Source organism: Nomascus leucogenys, chromosome 9 (genome assembly GCF_006542625.1).
Source record: "Nomascus leucogenys isolate Asia chromosome 9, Asia_NLE_v1, whole genome shotgun sequence".
NCBI lineage: Eukaryota > Metazoa > Chordata > Mammalia > Primates > Hylobatidae > Nomascus > Nomascus leucogenys.
The window spans coordinates 54,087,972-54,106,284 of record NC_044389.1 but is presented as its reverse complement, the minus strand read 5'-3'; the positions used below and the strand labels follow the sequence as shown (position 1 = coordinate 54,106,284).

The window sequence follows — 18,313 nt, the reverse complement described above, 5'->3', positions numbered from 1 at the left end:
ATTTAAGCCCAAGATGAATGACACAGGGCAGCTAGAAGCCCTGTAAAGGGGAGTGTTTTACAAGGCCTTTACTTCCCTCTTATCTTTCTTAAATGAGCCCCCACTTCTATCAGCTGCCAACAGCCTGTACTGCCAATTCTATTCCTTAAAAAAAACTAAGCCTCACTTATATACAGTAGTTCTTTTCTGCCATCATCCTTTCTATGGTCTGAATGTCTATGTCCCCACAAAATTCATATATTGAAATCCTAACCCCCAAGAGAATGGTATAAGGAGATGGGCCCTTTGGGAGGTGATTAGATGGATTAATGTCTTTATAAAAGAGTCCCCAGACAGCTATCTAGCCCCTTCCACCATGTAAAGACACAATGATATGGTGCCATGTGTGAGAAAGCAGGCTCTCACCAGACACTGAATCTGACAATGTCTTGATCTTGGACCTCTCAGCCTCCAGAACTATAAGAACTAAATTTCTGTTGTCTGTAAGCTACCCAGTCTATGGTATTTTGTTATAGCAACCTGAATAGGCTCAGACAATCCTCAACTGTCCAAATAATATAAGTTTAATAAGATTTTATTTAAGAAGAAAAAGAAGCAAAACCATTGCAGTTCTTTGTGGTGCATCTTTTATTTATTCTTCTCCATAGTTTATATTGTAGACAACCTAGTTAGACTTAAATATGACTTTGAATACATTTAAAAAGTGCATTTGCAAAACATAAATCCAAACTAGGGTGGATTTATGAAATAGTATTACTCACCCTTCTGGATTACACCAGCTCTTTAGGTCAAGAGTTAACCATAAAAGAATGGAAATATAAATTCTCAAAACTAGCCAGTTCCTTAAAATCTATATTTATAAGAGATAAATATTATCTCATAGCTCAGTTTAGCATTTATTTTACTTTAAGTTCAGTAAATATTGAATATTTTGATGATGTCATATTACAGCACAGCTTACAGCATAAGGAGAACTCTGGAAAAATGCCTATTAAATTCCTTTAAAATGTATTGCTCTAATTGTTTAAGGAACTGTTTATACTTCCAACAAATGCATTTGGACATAAACTACTGGCTTTCCCATTTAAATAGATCATTTTCAGGTAGTTTCATTCCAGAAATGGCACATGCTTTGTCTAGCCTCCTCGCATATCAAGGACAAATTTGGATTTAGAGAAAATAAACAAAAACTGAAAACTATTCAGTTCAAATCAGAGCCCATTAAAGAAAAGGCTAAGGCAAAAGTACCAAAGTTCACCCTATTCAAGTGCCAATGAATCTGCAAAGGTGCTTTAGAACCATGTAATTACGTTTAAAAAAAAAACAGACTTTTTACTGTAGAGTATACTAAAAGCCACTATCTCCCCTTCATAATAACTATGAATAACTACATATCTGTAATAAGTTTCCCACTTTCTTTTTGCTTCAGTACTTGACATGTTACAGAAAAATTTGTTTCAGAAGCAGGCTTTTTAAATACTTGCAATTACAAAACTGTTTTAACCTTGGAGGAGGGGTTTATTAGGTGAAGTTTATTCCAAGGTCTTAGAAGAATAATGATAAAATACTTTACAGTTTAAGACATTTTCAGTGACTGCCAAACAAACAACATTTCATTCGTTTGTTGAAGGAAAAAAAAGACCCACTGGGAATCACTGAATTTTGCAACTTTCCAATCATATGATTAAATATAATTAAGAAAAAAACAAGACCTCTAACTTAATAACATATCAGTTGTACGGTGGAAAACAGACATGACCTTTACACTAAATAAATTCCAACTATGTACAACTATTGAAATGATGATAAATTTCTTGCTAACTAACAAGTGCCTTATCACCCTAAAAGAAGCCAACGCTAGTGTGTACCTGGGAAAAAATGAGGTTTTTAAGGAGAATTCTTAAAATTCTAGATCTACTATTAAAGTTATCATACACAACTACATGGACATAACTACATATGATTACATAGATGATTAAATTCCTTGAGTCTTTTTCTTACAGAAAAATTAACTTGGCCTGAAATAGAATTTCCCAAAGTAATTCAGTAGAGAAAAGACAGAGAAGTCAGTGTAGACTGGGAGTCAGCAGTCTTTGCCCAAACCCACAGTATAAGTGCACATGTTGGTGCTTAATGGCCATGCCCTTAAATCAGATACTTCAGAGGTGGGTCAGGTAAATCAGCCAAGCAGAAACTCAAGTGGGTGTACACCTGTGGTGTCCAGTTGCAAGTAAAACATCAATACCCCTTTCCTTTGTTGGCTTGTGTTTGTTGAAACTTGTGATGGCTTTCCTTTATACCCAAGTTTGGAAGCACAGTTTGAATTACGCTGGGGGAGTTATCTTTAACAAACATTCATATAACAGTGGTTAAGTCCAGCACTGTCCATCTGAAAATTCACTGAAGAGAAACTGACAGCTAATAATCATTTTTGCAAAGATATCCCTACTCAAATGAATAAAGAATTTGGGCAGGGGAAAAACACATCCCTTTCTCCTGACTTTGGGCCATCATCAAACTTGGATCATGAATTATTCTTTTACCAGTTTGCTTTATGAACCCATTAGCTGACACCTAGTCACCTAGACATTCTTAGTGGAAGCACAGGCTTCTTCACCAATTCCAAATGATTTTTCAGGTCTGGTAAGTCTACCCTTTTTACCATATTCAACTTGTGCTCTATTTTGGAAGAACCACCGAAAATTCAAAGTTCTAACTTTTAGGAAAGGGAAGAACAGGTGAAGGATGTAAAAGGGATGGTGATAGAGTTGAGAGTTACTTTAAACTTCATATAAATAAATACTTAATCTTGTTCATAGTATAACCACTGTGCTTTCCATGACTTAAAAGGGGACATCTCCCCCTATTATTGAAACAATTCTCATTTTTTTCAGGCACAGGGCCAACCTGAAATTCCTGAAGTAGTACTACAGCCATAATAATGCTGATGCATTACTACACTGATCCTACAAGAATATCCTACACTGAACTTCAGATCTACTCTCCCTACAGATTTCCCCATCTCAATAATGTGTAGGAAATCATTAGCCATCTCAATAATATGTAAGAAATCATTAGCCAACTGAAAAGTATAGGTCTTAAAAGAGAAAGAAGGATGATACTGAGTTCTGTGGGCTGTAGATTTATAATAGAACCTACATGGAGCTGGAGAAGTTCGGAGAGTTAGCTCTCTATGGAATAAAACACGCTATCAATTGCGGCTTTCACAGAAAATCAAAATATTATCAATTTCTAACTTGGCCAGAAAAAGATTCATGTCACATCTTCTATATATAAAATGGAATCCTTCTAAGCATTAAATTTTTATTAGTCTGGTAGGTCTGAGGGCTTTTAATGGTGGGAAAAAAAATATCATATCTGGAAACTAGACATCACAAATGGAAGTCAAAAATTACTGTAAAAACATTCTGAAAGCAGGTTATGTCCCAGGTAGTAAAGGTTACTGAAAAGCTGAATATTTCCAGAAGCATATTCACTCCACGCCTCTCCAAAGAATGTAGGTGGAGTAGCAAACCAAGAATCAAGGTCCTATTTTTCTATTCATTGATCCTACATTGAGCATCACCTGTATGCCAGGTAGTTTCAGGCACTAGGAATATAGTGGCAAAACAACTGAAAATTTCTGCCCTCACAGAGCTTTAATTCTATTGGGAAGAGACAATAACAAGATATATGGTATGCTAAATGATGACAGGTGCTAAGGACAAAAATAATGAAAGATGAGGGATAGGAAGTATTGGGGGAAGGTTTCAATTACAGATAGGACAACCACTAAGCAAGTAATATTTGAATAAAGACCTGAAGGAGATGAGGACATGAGCCATGCAGATAACTGTGGGGGTTCAGGGAAGACAGAACATTTCAGACAGAGGGAACAACAAGTCCAAAGTTCCTGACAGATTAGCATGACTGGCCAGTGAGGCTCAAGCAGAGTGAAGCAGAAGAAATGAAAAGGAAGACAAGGTCAAAGAGATCATGGCAGATAGTTCATAAAGGAAGTAAGAGCAGGTGCAAAGACATCAACTAATTAGGAGCCATCTGCAGCAATCTCAGTGAGAAATGATGGGATGAACTAGAGTTGTGGCAGTACTGAATGTGAGATGTAGTGAGATCTCTGAATATGTGAATATCTTTAAGGGTAAAATAGAATTTGCCAATTGGTCAGATATTGGGTGTAGAGAAAGACAGGAATCAAGGAAGACTCTAATGTTTCTGGCTCAAGAACTAAAAGAATGGCATTTTCTATTGAGATGAGGAAATCTGTAGGAAGAGTAGATCTGAAGTTCAGTTTTAGACATGTCAATTTGGAGAATCCTATTAGCCCTCCGATTAGTTGATTCCAATTAAATAAGGAATTAAATCTGTGCTTTTATAAATGCAGATATCATCAATATATTAATGAAATAGTTTGAAACTTTAAACACAGGTCCTCTTCTAAGCTTTATCAATGGCATGCTGGGTACCTTGGGTCTTTCATTCCACAGCTGTTTATCAGTCAGAAAGAGAAGAATTATACAGAACCCTGATTTGGTCAATTAATATTTCTAAGAAAGTATTATATTCAGAACAGTTGTGTCGAAGGCAGTCAGTTCTCAACCAATCACACATTAAACAAATGTTTATTAAGAGCCTATTATGAATCAGACACTGCCAGGAACTAGAAATATGACAGTGAACAGACATGGTAGTCTCTGTCTGCAGATAAATTAATGTAACGAGGGAGACCATATGAAAACAATAATATCACATACATAATGAATTAATCGACAGCAATTATGGTAAGCCCTATAAAAAGAAGTTATACAGCGTGGACTTGACACAAAATACACTCCCAACAGTCTTCCTCTCCAGCAGTAGGGTATTTTGGGGACAGACTACATCAGCAAAATGGCACACGTGCTCCCAAGGAAATAACGTCTCTAAGGATGGTAAAGTATTCAAAACCATCTTAATCTTTAAAAATCTTAAAATCCTATGCTCCTATCATTCAATGTTGAATTACCTATACAATGAACTATAATCTCTCTACCTTTCTGGGACCAGGGATTATGTAAAATAAGGTATGGTCTGCATTTGACTGAAATGAAAAACAGAAAACTACACCTGAATTACACTCTATGATAACAACTCACAAAGAACTTCAAGACAAAAATAAGAAAGTCAAAGTAGTCTTAGGTGAGTATAGCAGTATATACACAGGAATGAAATTTTAGAGCTATGAAATATATATAATGTTAGGGAGGAGGCAGCCCAATACGACCTTCATCTGATAAAAAAGAAATTCAAGCTCAGAAAGACTACATGACTTGCTCAAAGTGAAACAGCTAGTGAGCAGCAAAGCCAAGACTAGACCAAAATCTCCCAACACTTCAGGCTGCACCAGGACAATTCTCACACTGTATTTTTCTATCAGAAAGAAGGAAAACAAAGAATGAAACAGATTCACTAGTAAAAAGTTTTTGCTTTGGAAGCCTTCTTTTGGAGGACGTTTTAGGAACTAAAATTGTACTTTACAGAGGATTTTTTTCTATACAGGTTATTGGTTCTGAGAGAGGGGAACAAGAAACAGTTGCTATATCCTGGGAGGAAGCCCCAAAAGAGCAAAGAATGAAAATCTTCAAGAGAAAGTATTACAGATGAGGAGTGGAAATGTGTTATTAAAGCTTTTTTAATTAGAAGAAGAAAATATTAAGTAGCTATCAAACAGAAGAGTTAAACAATCACACCCACTGTAGATATCTATTAGAAAGAGAATTACCCAGTAAATTGAAAATAAAGTATTTAAAAATTAGGTCTCTTTCCTTAATACTACTGTGGGGGCGAGGAGTAAAGCTGAATTACTTTTTTTCTGAGCATTGTTTAAGTTATGAAAGATAAGAAATTCTCCATCAGTTCTAAACGTTTTTAAAGCAGTTGTTTCTGCAAGACTAAGCTACCTAGAAACTCTTGGTGAGGAATAAAAACTTCTCCCCCATTATCAAATAAATTAATTTATGAAGCTTCTCCAGTATTAAAAATCCCAAAGGGCTAAAGACATTCAATATTACTTAAAATTGTGGAAATAAAAATAAATCCATAAGCCTATAAAGCATAAGCCTAAGTAACTAAACTACAAAAAATCCAATTAACTTCATAAAGACTTGATTACAAGTGGTAAACTTTAAAATACGCCTCAGAAAATAAAAAATCTTCCTCTAACTCTTAAAAGAATCTTCATCCATAAAGGGAAGGGCTATTGGCTTACTGCTCCTTTATAGCTCATCTGCTCTAATTGATTAAAGTGATTTTTAAAAATATTTTCTTTCTGACTCTAGAATTTCTTTCTAACTCTATCTAGAAAAAGTAGCAGCCATAAATCCTTTTTCCATCTATAACCACAGAAGAAGACTTTCATCTATCTTTGCTTTGTTTTTCTTAAACTCAAAGCTGGGATAATGATTTGGTTTCCCTTATTCTCATATTGTAAGATATTATATTAAACTTACTTCAAACCTTTTAATAAGATACAGAGATCTATGTAAGATCCTCATTTGCTCACTGCTATATTCATGGTACCTAAAACAGTGCCTGACATAAACTATTCATTCAAATAACACTGGTTGAGTTGAATTGATTTGAATTAAATTATAGACTATAAGAGGTTAATCTTAACATTATCTTGTTTGTGAAAGTGAAATACATTGGAATCAGCACATGATGATGACAATGAGAGACCAACAACTGCATTATAATCAGTCTTTGTATTACATAATTGCCTTATGTCACAGAAGATTCGCCTGGAGAATATCTCTGAATCTGTATGTAAAAGAAAAGCTCCGTTACGAGATTATGAAACCCCAGGTATTTGTGTAATGCTTAACAATTTACAAAGCATTTTCATACATATACATATACACATGTATGTATATAAATATGTGACATTATAAATACACTGTATACTATATTTACATATAATATGTTTTATATACCATACATATATAATATGTAATAGGCATTATTATCCACTCTTTATTGATAATGAGATCAAAGTTCTAGGAAACCGAGTGGCTTGTCGCTAAGAGGCAACAGAGTCAAAGTAAACTCGGGCCTCTAAACTCCAAACTCAGATGAACCTTCTACTTTCAGCTGGATATTTAAAAGATTGCAGTTTTATACTTGAAATACAGTAGCCCCCTTATTCACAGGGAATACATTCCAAGACCCCCAGTGAATGCCTGAAGGCATGGATAGTACTAAACCCTATGTCTACTATGTTTTTTTCCTGTATATAAAACCTAATAAAGTTTAATTTGTAAATTAGGCACAGTAAGGGACTAACAACAATAAATAATAAAATAGAATAAATATAACAATATACTGTAATAACAGTTATATAAGTGTGGCGACTCTCTCAAAACATCTTACTGTACTGTACAGTGAGTAACTGAAACCATGAAAAGCTAAACTGTGGATAACCTTGGGGGGACTACCATAACAGCAACTTTCTTCATTGTTTTAATAATCTCTTTTTTATTTCATTTAATTTTTTGAGGCAGGTTTTCAATCTGTCACCCAGACTGAAGTGCAGTAACATGATCAGAGATCAGTGCAGCCTCGACCTCACAGGCTCAAGTGAGCCTCCTACCTCAGCCTCCTCAGTAGCTAGGACCACAGGCATGCACCACCACGCCCAGCTGATTTTTTTTTTGGTAGAGATGGGGTCCCATTATGTTGCCCAGGCTGGTCTTGAACCCCTAGGCTCAGGCAATCCACCTGCCTCGGCCTCCTAAAATTCTGTGACTACAGGCACAAGCCACTGCACCTGGCCAAAACCTCCCTCTTGACAGGGAATGAGTAATAAGTCACACAAAATCTCACAAGAGATCTTGGCACGTGGACACTGTGGAAACATATCTCTTGGCTGTCATTTTGGGTACCTGAGTTTATTATCTCTCTAAAATATTTTACTATTAAATAGTATATAAATGGAGCTTTATTTCTAATTCCTTACAAAAGCCAAAATTATAGCAACATGGATCAATGAAACAATGCCCCAGTAGTGAAATAAGAGGTGCCCTGCATTCATGTCAACAAAAAAGAAAAGAAGAAATAGAATTATTTATTCCTTATCCCAGCCAACATCATGCCCATTGGCCATTCAAAGTGCTAAGGCTAAAGAACGGCACTCCAGGATCAAGTATCTTGCCCTGCCCTTGTTTCCTTGGGTCAGTACTACACACAGTCAGCCATGCCTCACCTGGCTGTTTCCTTCCACTCCATCTCCTGCCCGTCCACGGCCAGCAGCTCATCCAGTTCCGTGAAGAGCTGAGGGGGAGCTGGGCTGTCATCCTCCTCTCCCAAGATGAATCGGATGCGTTCTGCAGCAGGAGAGACTGCAGAAGTGAAAATACTGTGGTTAAACATTGGCTGGACAACCCCGAGGAAAGTGGAGCTCCGGGCTCTTCCTCTCTCCCCAAGGTTACTGGGCTTCCCTTCCACATTTTCAGTGGACATCTTTCTTGCTAAGCCTCCCAAATCCCCAATCTAAAGCCAAAAAGAAATCAAAGCCCTTCTCTATTCTTTTGGTGCTGAACTGTATCTTGGTTCTCCACCACTCTCCAGAAGGACAGCACTCCAATTCTGTGGGATGTGTCACAAAGAACCATTAGCCCTCAGATGAGCTGAGGTCTAACCACTCAGTTCCCCTCCTTCTCCACTTATGACTCATCCAAAATTATAAGACAAAGGTCAGCTTGAACCAGTCACTTTTTCATACAGCAGTGGGAGGGGCAACAAAGCACCCCAATCCTGAGATCCCCCAAGTTCCCGCCTCCCACCCACCCTCCCTCTGTCCAATGCCTAAAGCTCATGTCCTCGCAGGCTTCACCCTGCCAATAACTGGCTAACTGCAAAGTTGATGAAGGAATATTTAACAAGATGGGCCCTCTTCTTTACAGAATGGTAGTACCCAAAAATGTTTAGTCACACTTCAATGCACTTGAAAAACAAGCCCAAGTAAAATATTGTACACTTGAGGGAGAGAGAAAAAAAAACATTTTCCAACACACTCAAGCACATAATTGAATGCCCTACTAGCTCCTTTTGACCCTATCTCCTGAAAATCATGTAATGAAAAATTAACTAGAATTTCCCCTAGGTCATGGGTTACTCCTTTTAAAAAAAAAAAAAAGAAGAAGAAGAAGAAGAAAGAAGAAAGAAGAAGAAGAAAAGAAAGAGAGAAAGAGAAAGAAAAGCAGTTGGAAATTGATGGTCATGTTACAAATTTAAGGCCCACAAATACTCCTCAAAATCCCTGGGTAAAACCAACAATGTTATATACATGTGAATGCAGTTCAAGTACACACAAATGTATTTATTATGGATAGACAGATAGATACACACACACACACACACACACACACATGCATATATAAATTTGTAGAAATATATGTACACGAACAACCCAATAAAACCAAAAAATCCCTACCATCTGAAAACTATTATAATACAGGACAGAATAAAATTCCATAGATCAAAATTTATTTAGTACAAATAAACCCATGAAAAATATTCAACCTAATTAAAAATCGAAACTAATCATTAAAATAAAATGTGTTTTACCTATTAAAATGTCAAAAAATGGTGAGGCGTGGTGGCTTACACCTGTAATCCCAGCACTTTGGGAGGCCGAGACGGGCGGATCACCTGAGGTAAGGAGTTCGAGACCAGCCTGGCCAACATGGTGAAACCCTGTTTCTACTAAAAAATTGCAAAAAATTAGCCAGGCGTGGTGGCGGGTGCCTGTAATCCCAGCTACTCAAGAGGCTGAGGCAGGAAAATAGCTTGAACCTGGGAGACAGAGGTTGCAGTGAGCCGAGATCATGCCATTGCACTCCAGCCTGGGTGACAGAGCAAGACCCTGTCTATAAATTAATTAATTAATTAATTAAATTTAATGTCAAAAATGAAAAAAATAATGATAATCCCAACATGGGCAAGCGTTTGGGAATCATGCACCCAGCACTTTTTGATTTATGTTACTGGTAGGAGCCTAAATGGAAACATCTCTCTAAAGGGAGATGCTTGAAGGACATGAAAATTTCTGGAGGGACATGAAAATTTTTAAATAGTGTATATATCCTGTGAGCCAACAATTCTTGTACTAGAAATGCATTCATTCTAAATAAATAAGAGTTATCTCAAAGGTTTAGTGACAGAGGTGATCATTCTAGCATTGTTTATAACTGAGAAAACAGAAAAATCCTAAACGTTCAAAAATGAAGCTTGGTTAAATAAAGTATGGTACAACTATACAATAAAATACCATGCAATCATAAAATATGAAGTCAAAATAGCTGGCCTTTTTTGACATGTATACCATATAAAATTAAATTAAAAATAAAAATAATACGCATTAAATGATCCCATTTTAGTAAAGAAACAATAAATATGTATTTCTATAAAATAAAGCTAGGAATTGAGGCAGCCCTCACTGTGCTCAGTCTGATATGTGTGCATTTCAGTTACCACAATTTAGGTTAAATAACATAGTCCCTAACAATACAGTTCAAATTTCAGTTAACATGGTATATTAATAGTAATTTCATAAAGTACAAACTTTGCAGCTAGCTCTTCAGTCCATAAATCACTACATAACATGTGTGCATAATGATCATTGACCAATCATGGGGGGCTTCTTTAAAATATGTCAGTGATTGATCACTGCATGTTTGTTATTCAGTTCACACACAGACAGCAAAGTGTGTAGATGTGTTGCCTTCTTGTCTCCCAAAGATAAATGCATGTGACATGGATAATCAAAGAGGGAACTGGCCAACAAGAATGAAGGCAATGTACAGAAACAAAAATTAATACTATTGGAAGTAAAATTTGTATCAAACGTAAATGGAGAAGACATAGCTAACCATGGAATGTAAATGATGCTGCCATTCACCATTGAAAGACTCTGTATATGCAGTCAGAGGAACTTAGTGAAGGTGAATTAATCAACATAAACAAGGAAAGTGATTGTGATGAAAAGGATGATGATATCCTAGAGAAAGTGATACTGGCTAAAAACTTCACATTCAAGGAATTTTAGGAGACATTTCTTGACATGGAAAGCACACAGGATAAAATGTAAGCTGATCCACCTTTAGAGAGCATGACAGTTTGTCTAGGCATTGAAAAAAAATGCATGCTCTGTATCATAAGTTATACAATAGAAAGAAGGCAAGCACTATTCAAACTACTCCTGATAAGACTGTAGAGTGAAACAACTTTAATATCAATATTTCTAATGTTTTAAATTATTGTGTACTGAATAAATATTAGTTTTACCTTTTTTCATTTCCCTATACCTTTATAGCTAACAACAAGGGAGATTTTAGTGATTTAAAAATTTTTAAAGGTCAAAGAGCAATAGTAACTGTTTTCATTGATTATTAGGATTGCTTTGCATAATTTCAGTTTGCAAAGTCATTTTTTTTACAGTCATGCACTACGGTACAAAGCAAGGACTTCTGTGTATACAGGCATATTTAAATACACAGGTACATTTTCGGTGTTACATCGTTTATTTCTAGGGCTTCTGTTTTCTTATGTTCACTTTTCTATCAATTCCAAAGTGTTTACAATTCACTCATGTATTCCATTCAGCAAATATTTACTGAGCACTGTCTATGCTCTTAATTGGCTTAACAGGCTTTATCTTCAGCCTCTGACAAAAAACATCTCTGATCTTACAGAGTTTACATGTATGTAGGGAAAATAAATATTAACTAAGTAATTTATTCTTTAAATAAATAAGTAAATTAGCACATAAACCAATACCAGAAAAAAATCTGCTAAATATAAGTGAATGCAGAACATTAAAATAAGGTAATTGAGTACATACTGATACAAGGTACAATGGGTATGTTTTACTTTGTGATTAGAATTTTTTTTGTTTTGTTTTCAGATGGAGTCTCACACTATTGCCCAGGCTGGAGTGCAGTGGCGCTATCTCAGCTCACTGCAAGCTCCGCCTCCCGGGTTCACGCCATTCTCCTGCCTCAGCCTCCCGAGTAGCTGGGACTACAGGCACCCACCATAATGCCTGGCTAATTTTTTGTATTTTTAGTAGAGACAGGGTTTCACCATGTTAGCCAGGATGGTCTCCATCTCCTGACCTTGTGATACCCCCTCCTCGGCCTCCCAAAGTGCTGGGATTACATGATGAGCCATTGCACCTGGCCTGAAATTTCTTAATATCCCTGGTAGAAAGTAATCTAAAATTCCAGGACTTTAATGTAAAAATATTTGCAATGCCTTTCCAATTATGAAATGGGAAGTCTAATTATTTTAGGCGATCAGGAGGGCATGAAAATGAAGAAATGATGGGCAGAATTTGGAGTCTGGACAATACTTCTAAGGAGTAGTGTGTTCACATTACCAAAAGTTTAGTCACTTTTTTCATCGTAGTGGTTCTGAAACCAGCAATCACAAATATAAATCACTTTTCATCAACATTCAACATCAAAGATCCCTAAATCAGAACTAGCTTTAATTTTTTTTAACTTTTACTTTAGATATAGGCGTACATGTGCAGGTTTGCTATATAGGTAAATTGTGTGTCACAGGGGTTTGGTGTACAGATTATCTGCCACCTAGGTCATAAGAAGACTACCCAATAGGTAGTTTTTTGATCCTCGCCTTCCTCCCTGCCTCCACTTCACATAGGCCCCTGTGTCTGTTCCCTTCTTTGTGTCCATACACACTCCATAGAATTAGCTTTTAGAAGGGAGAAGTCTAGAGTTAGATAATCAACCTTTTGTCCATTTCTAAAGATGTGATGTAGGTTTGTCCCCACCTCTAACAGAAAAAAATAAATTGGTCTCCTGCCTAAAAAACAGCATAGATAGTACATATCCCTGCTCGGCTCTACTCCACAGAGCATTACTCTGTAGTCTGGCACTCTCAATTTAGCAAAACGTGAATCACTACTCATTAGACAGCAACTCAGTGGTGACTTCTGCAAAATGGAATGGAAGAAGGATGTAACACTAACTCCAGGTCTTCCTCTCTAGGTACCATGCCTAACCCCTTTCACAGATTGTCTTATTTATTACATAAAGGCACCTGAGCAATCAGTATATCAATTTTGGGGGACTAAAATTCCAAAATCGTGTGTCATAAACTAGTTCACAACTCCAGGAAGTTTCCACTGGTGCTGTACTGGGCTCAGAGCCAAGAGACTTGGGGTGCATATGACTTAGCAAGACGCTAGCTTGGGCAGCCAAGAAAGTGCTTGCACCACCTCTCCCCCAACTCCAAGCAGTGCAGCTCTGAGAGAAGCTCCTTCCTTCTGCTTGAGGAGAGTAGAGGGAAGAGTAAAGAGGACTTTGTCTTCCAACTTGGATACCAGCTTAGCCACAGTAGGTTAAGATACTAGGCAGAGTCTTAAGGCCCCAGTTCCAGGCCCTAGCTCCCAGGTGACATTTTTAGACATACCCTGGGCTAAAGGGAACCTCCTGCTTTGAAAGTAAGGACTCAGTCTTGGCAAGATTCATCACCTGCTGACTAAGAGACACTGGGCCTTGAACAAACATCAAGGGTTCCCAGGCAGTACTTGCCATGGACCTTGAGTGAGATCCAGAGCTATGCTGGCTTCAGGTGTGACCCAGTGCATTCCCAGCTGTGGTGGCCATGGGGAGAAGTGCCTGCTGGATGAAAGGAGAGGGAAGAATGAAGGTGACTTTGTCTTGCAGCTTGGGCACCAACTCAGCCACAGTGGAGCAGAGTACCAAGCAGGCTCCTACGATCCCCAATTCCAGGCCTTCGCTCTTAGACAGCATTTCTGGACCTGCCCTGGGCCAGAGAAGAGCCCACTTCCCTCAAGTAGAAACCCAGGCCTGGCAGCATTCGCTATAAGCTGACTGAATAGCCAGCTTGAGCCTTGACTGAACATCAGCAGTAGCCAGGCACGGGGCAGTGGCAGCCATGCAGAGAGACTCCTTCTGCATCAGGAAAGGGGAAGAAAGAGTGTAAAGGACTTTGCTTTGCAGCTTGGGTGCCAGCTCAGCAGCAGCAGAATAGAGCACCAAATAGATTATAAAGTTCCCGGCTCCAAGCCCTGGTTCCTGCATGGCATTTCTGTACCTGCCCTCAGCTCACTGCCCTGAAGGGAAGGACACAAGTCTGGCTGGATTCACCACATGCTGACTGAAGAGCCCTTGGACCTTGTCTGAAAATTGGTGGTAGCCAGACAATGGTCACTGTGGGCCTTGGGTGAGATCCAATGCTGTGCTGACTTCGAGTCTGACCCAGTATAATCCCAGTAGTAATGACCACAGGGGTACTTGTGTCACACCTCCCCCAGCTCCAGGTAGCTCAAATGGAAAGAGAGACTCCTTCTGTTCAGAGGAAAGTAAGAGAAGAGAACAAGAGTCTCTGCCTGGTAATCCAGAGAATTCTCTCAGATCTTATCACAACCACAAAGGTGGTACACCTACAAGTCTGTAAGAGTCACAGCATTACTGGGCTTACGGTGCTGTCTAATGCAGATATGGCTGCAGTGACCAAAGTCATAGATCACAACAATCAATTCCCTTTGAATGCTTGAAAAGCTTTCCCAAGACAGGTACAAACAAGCCCAGACTGTAAAGACTACGATAAATACCTAACTCTTCAATGCTCAGACATTGACAAATATCTACAAGCATCAAGACTATCTGGGAAAACATGACCTCACCAAACAAACTAAATAAGGTACCAATGACCAATCCCAAGTAACAGAGACATATGACCTTTCAGACAGAGAATTCCAAATAGCTGTTTTGCGGAAGCTCAGTGAAATTCAAGATAACACAGAGAAGGAATTCAGAATCCTATCAGATAACTTTAACAAAGAGATTGAAATAATTTTTAAAAATCAAGTGGAAATTCTGGAGCTGAAAAATTCAATTGACATACCAAAGGATGCATCAGAGTCTCTCAACAGTCTCTCTCTTAATCAAGCAGAAGAATTAGTGAGCTCGCAGACAGGCTATTTGAAAATACACAGTCAGAGGAGACAAAAGAAAAAAGAATGAAACACACCTATGAGATCTAGAAAACAGCCTCAAAAGGGCAAATCTAAGGGTTATTGGCATAAAGAGGAAGGAGAGAAAGATTGGGGTAGAAAGTTTATTCAAAGCGATAATTTAAAAAGTACAAAAACTTCAAATAAAAAACCTAACAATGCATCTTAAAGAACTATTATAGAAAAGAAAAATAAAACCAAACCCAAAATTAGTACAGGAAGAAAAATAATAAAGATCAAAGCACGAATAAATGAAATTTTAAAAAAGCAATACAAAAGATCCATGAAACAAAAAGCTGGTTGTTTGAAAAGATAAACAAAAATGACAAACCTTTAGCCTAAGAGAAAAAAAGAGAAAACCCAAATAAATGAAATCAGAGATGAATAGGCAGACATTACAACTGATACCACAGAAATTCAAAGGATCATTACAGACTACTATGAGGAACTATATGCCAATACATTGAGAAACTTAGAAGAAATGGACAAATCTTAGACACATTCAACTCACCAAGATTGAACCAAGAAAAAACTCAAAACCTGAATAGACTAACAACAAGTAATTAGATTAAAGCCATAATAAACGGTCTCCTAGCATAGAAAAACCTGTGACCAATGGTTTCACAGCTGAATTTAAAGAAGAACTAATGCCAATCCTACCCAAACCATTTCTTTATATATATATATATATATACTTTAAGTTCTAGGGTTCATGTGCACAATGGGCAGGTTTGTTACATATGTATACATGTGCCATGTTGGTGTGCTGCACACATTAACTCGTCATTTACATTAGGTATATCTCCTAATGCTATCCCTCCCCTCTCCCGCCACCCCACAACAGGCCCGAGTGTGTGGTGCTCCCCTTCCTGTGTCCAAGGGTTCTCATTGTTGAATTCCCACCTATGAGTGAGAACATGGGGTGTTTGGTTTTTTGTCCCTGCAACAGTTTGCTGAGAATGATGGTTTCCAGCTTCATCCATGTCCCTACAAAGGACATGAACTCATCCTTTTTTATGGCTGCATAGTATTCCATGGTGTATATGTGCCACATTTTCTTAATCCAGTCTATCATTGTTGGACATTTGGCTTGGTTCCAAGTCTTTGCTATTATGAATAGTGCCGCAATAAACATACGTGTGCATGTGTCTTTATAGCAGCATGATTTATAATCCTTTGAGTATATACCCAGTAATGGGATGGCTGGGTCAAATGGTATTTCTAGTTCTAGATCCCTGAGGAATTGCCACACTGTCTTCCACAATGGTTGAACTAGTTTACAGTCCCACCAACAGTGTAAAAGTGTTCCTATTTCTCCACATCCTCTCCAGCACCTGTTGTTTCCTGAGTTTTTAATGATGGCCATTCTAACTGGTGTGAGATGGTATCTCAATGTGTTTTGATTTGCATTTCTCTAATGGCCAGTGATGATGAGCATTTCTTCATGTGTCTGTTGGCTGCATAAATGTCTTCTTTTGAGAAGTGTCTGTTCATATCCTTCGCCCACTTTTTGATGGGGTTGTTTGTTTTTTTCTTGTAAATTTGTTGGAGTTCTTTGTAGATTCTGGATATTAGCCTTTGTCAGATGAGTAGATTGCAAAAATTTTCTCCCATTCTGTAGGTTGCCTGTTCACTCTGATGGTAGTTTCTTTTGCTGTGCAGAAGCTCTTTAGTTTAATTAGATCCCATTTGTCAATTTTGGCTTTTGTTGCCATTGCTTTTGGTGTTTTAGTCATGAAGTCCTTGCCCATGCCTATGTCCTGAATGGTATTGCCTAGGTTTTCTTCTAGGGTTTTTATGATTTTAGGTCTAATATTTAAGTCTTTAATCCATCTTGAATTAATTTTTGTATAAGGTGTAAGGAAGGGATCCAGTTTCAGCTTTCTACATATGGCTAGCCAGTTTTCCCAGCACCATTTGTTAAATAGGGAATCCTTTCCCCATTTCTTGTTTTTGTCAGGTTTGTCAAAGATCAGATAGTTGTAGATGTGTGGTATTATTTCTGAGGGCTCTGTTCTGTTCCATTGGTCTAAATCTCTGTTTTACCTACCCAAAACATTTCTAAAAATAGAGGAGGAAAGACTACTTCCAACCTCATTCTGTGAGACTAATATTATCCTGATACCAAAACCAAAGGCAAATCAAAAAAGGAAAACTACAGGCCAATATCCTTAATGAACACCGGTGCAAAAATTCTCAACAAAATACTAGCAAACCAAATTCAACACACATTAAAAAGATCATTCATCATGACCAAGTGAAATTTATTCCAGGGATGCAAGAATAGTTCAATATATGCAAATCAATTAACATGACACATCATATCAACAGAATGACGGACAAAAACCATATAATCATTTCAATTGATGCTGAAAAAGCATTTGATAAAAATCAACATTCTTTCATGATAAAAACCCTCTAAAAACTGGTTACAGAAGGAACATACCTCAATATAATATTAATAGAAGAACAGACCTACACCTAGTATCATGCTGAATGGCAAAAAACTGAAAGTCTTTCCTCTAAGATCTAAAACAAGACAAGGATGCCCACTTTCACCAGTTATTCAACATAGTATTAGAAGTCCTAGCAAGAGCAATCAAACAAGAGAAGAAATAAAGGGCATTCAAGTTGGAAAAGAGGAACTCAAATTAACCCTGTATGCAAATAATATAATCCTATATTTGGAAAAACCTAAAGATTCCACCAAAAAGCGATTAGAACTAATAAATTCAGTCAAGTTGCATGATACAATATCAAGTATACAAAAATCAGTAGCATTTCTATATGCCAGCAGTGAACAATCTGAAAAAGAAATCAAGAAAGTAATTCCATTTATAATTATTACAAATAAAATAAGATACTTAAGAACAGACTTAGCCAAGAAAGTGAAAGATCTCTGCAATGAAAACTATAAAACATTGATGCACGAAATTGAAGACATAACAAAATGGAAAGATATTCCATGTTCATGAATTAGAAGAATCAATATTGTTAAAATGTTCATACTACCTAAAGCAATCTACAGATTCAACGCAATCCCTACCAAAATACCAATGACATTCTTCACAGAAATAGAAAAAAATAATCCTACAATCTATATAGAACCACAGAAGATCCAGAATAGCTAAAGCTATCCTTAGCACAAAGAACAAAACTGGAGGCATCACATTATCTGACTTCAAATTTTACTACAGACCTATAGTAGCCAAAACAACAGAGTACTCCCATAAAAATGACACATAGACCAAT

At 37.3% G+C, this 18,313-nt stretch overlaps 1 protein-coding gene across 6 annotated transcripts in view; it reads right to left on the bottom strand.

Annotated features, from left to right (window-relative positions):
- SLC4A4 (solute carrier family 4 member 4) overlaps positions 1–18,313 on the bottom strand; it is a 509,200-nt gene that overhangs the window by 226,105 nt on the left and 264,782 nt on the right. For all 6 annotated transcript variants that reach the window (XM_030818970.1, XM_030818971.1, XM_030818972.1 and 3 more), the window contains one exon: positions 8,258–8,393. In XM_030818970.1, the coding sequence (XP_030674830.1) occupies positions 8,258–8,393 (136 nt within the window). The remainder of the gene's footprint in view (positions 1–8,257; positions 8,394–18,313) is intronic.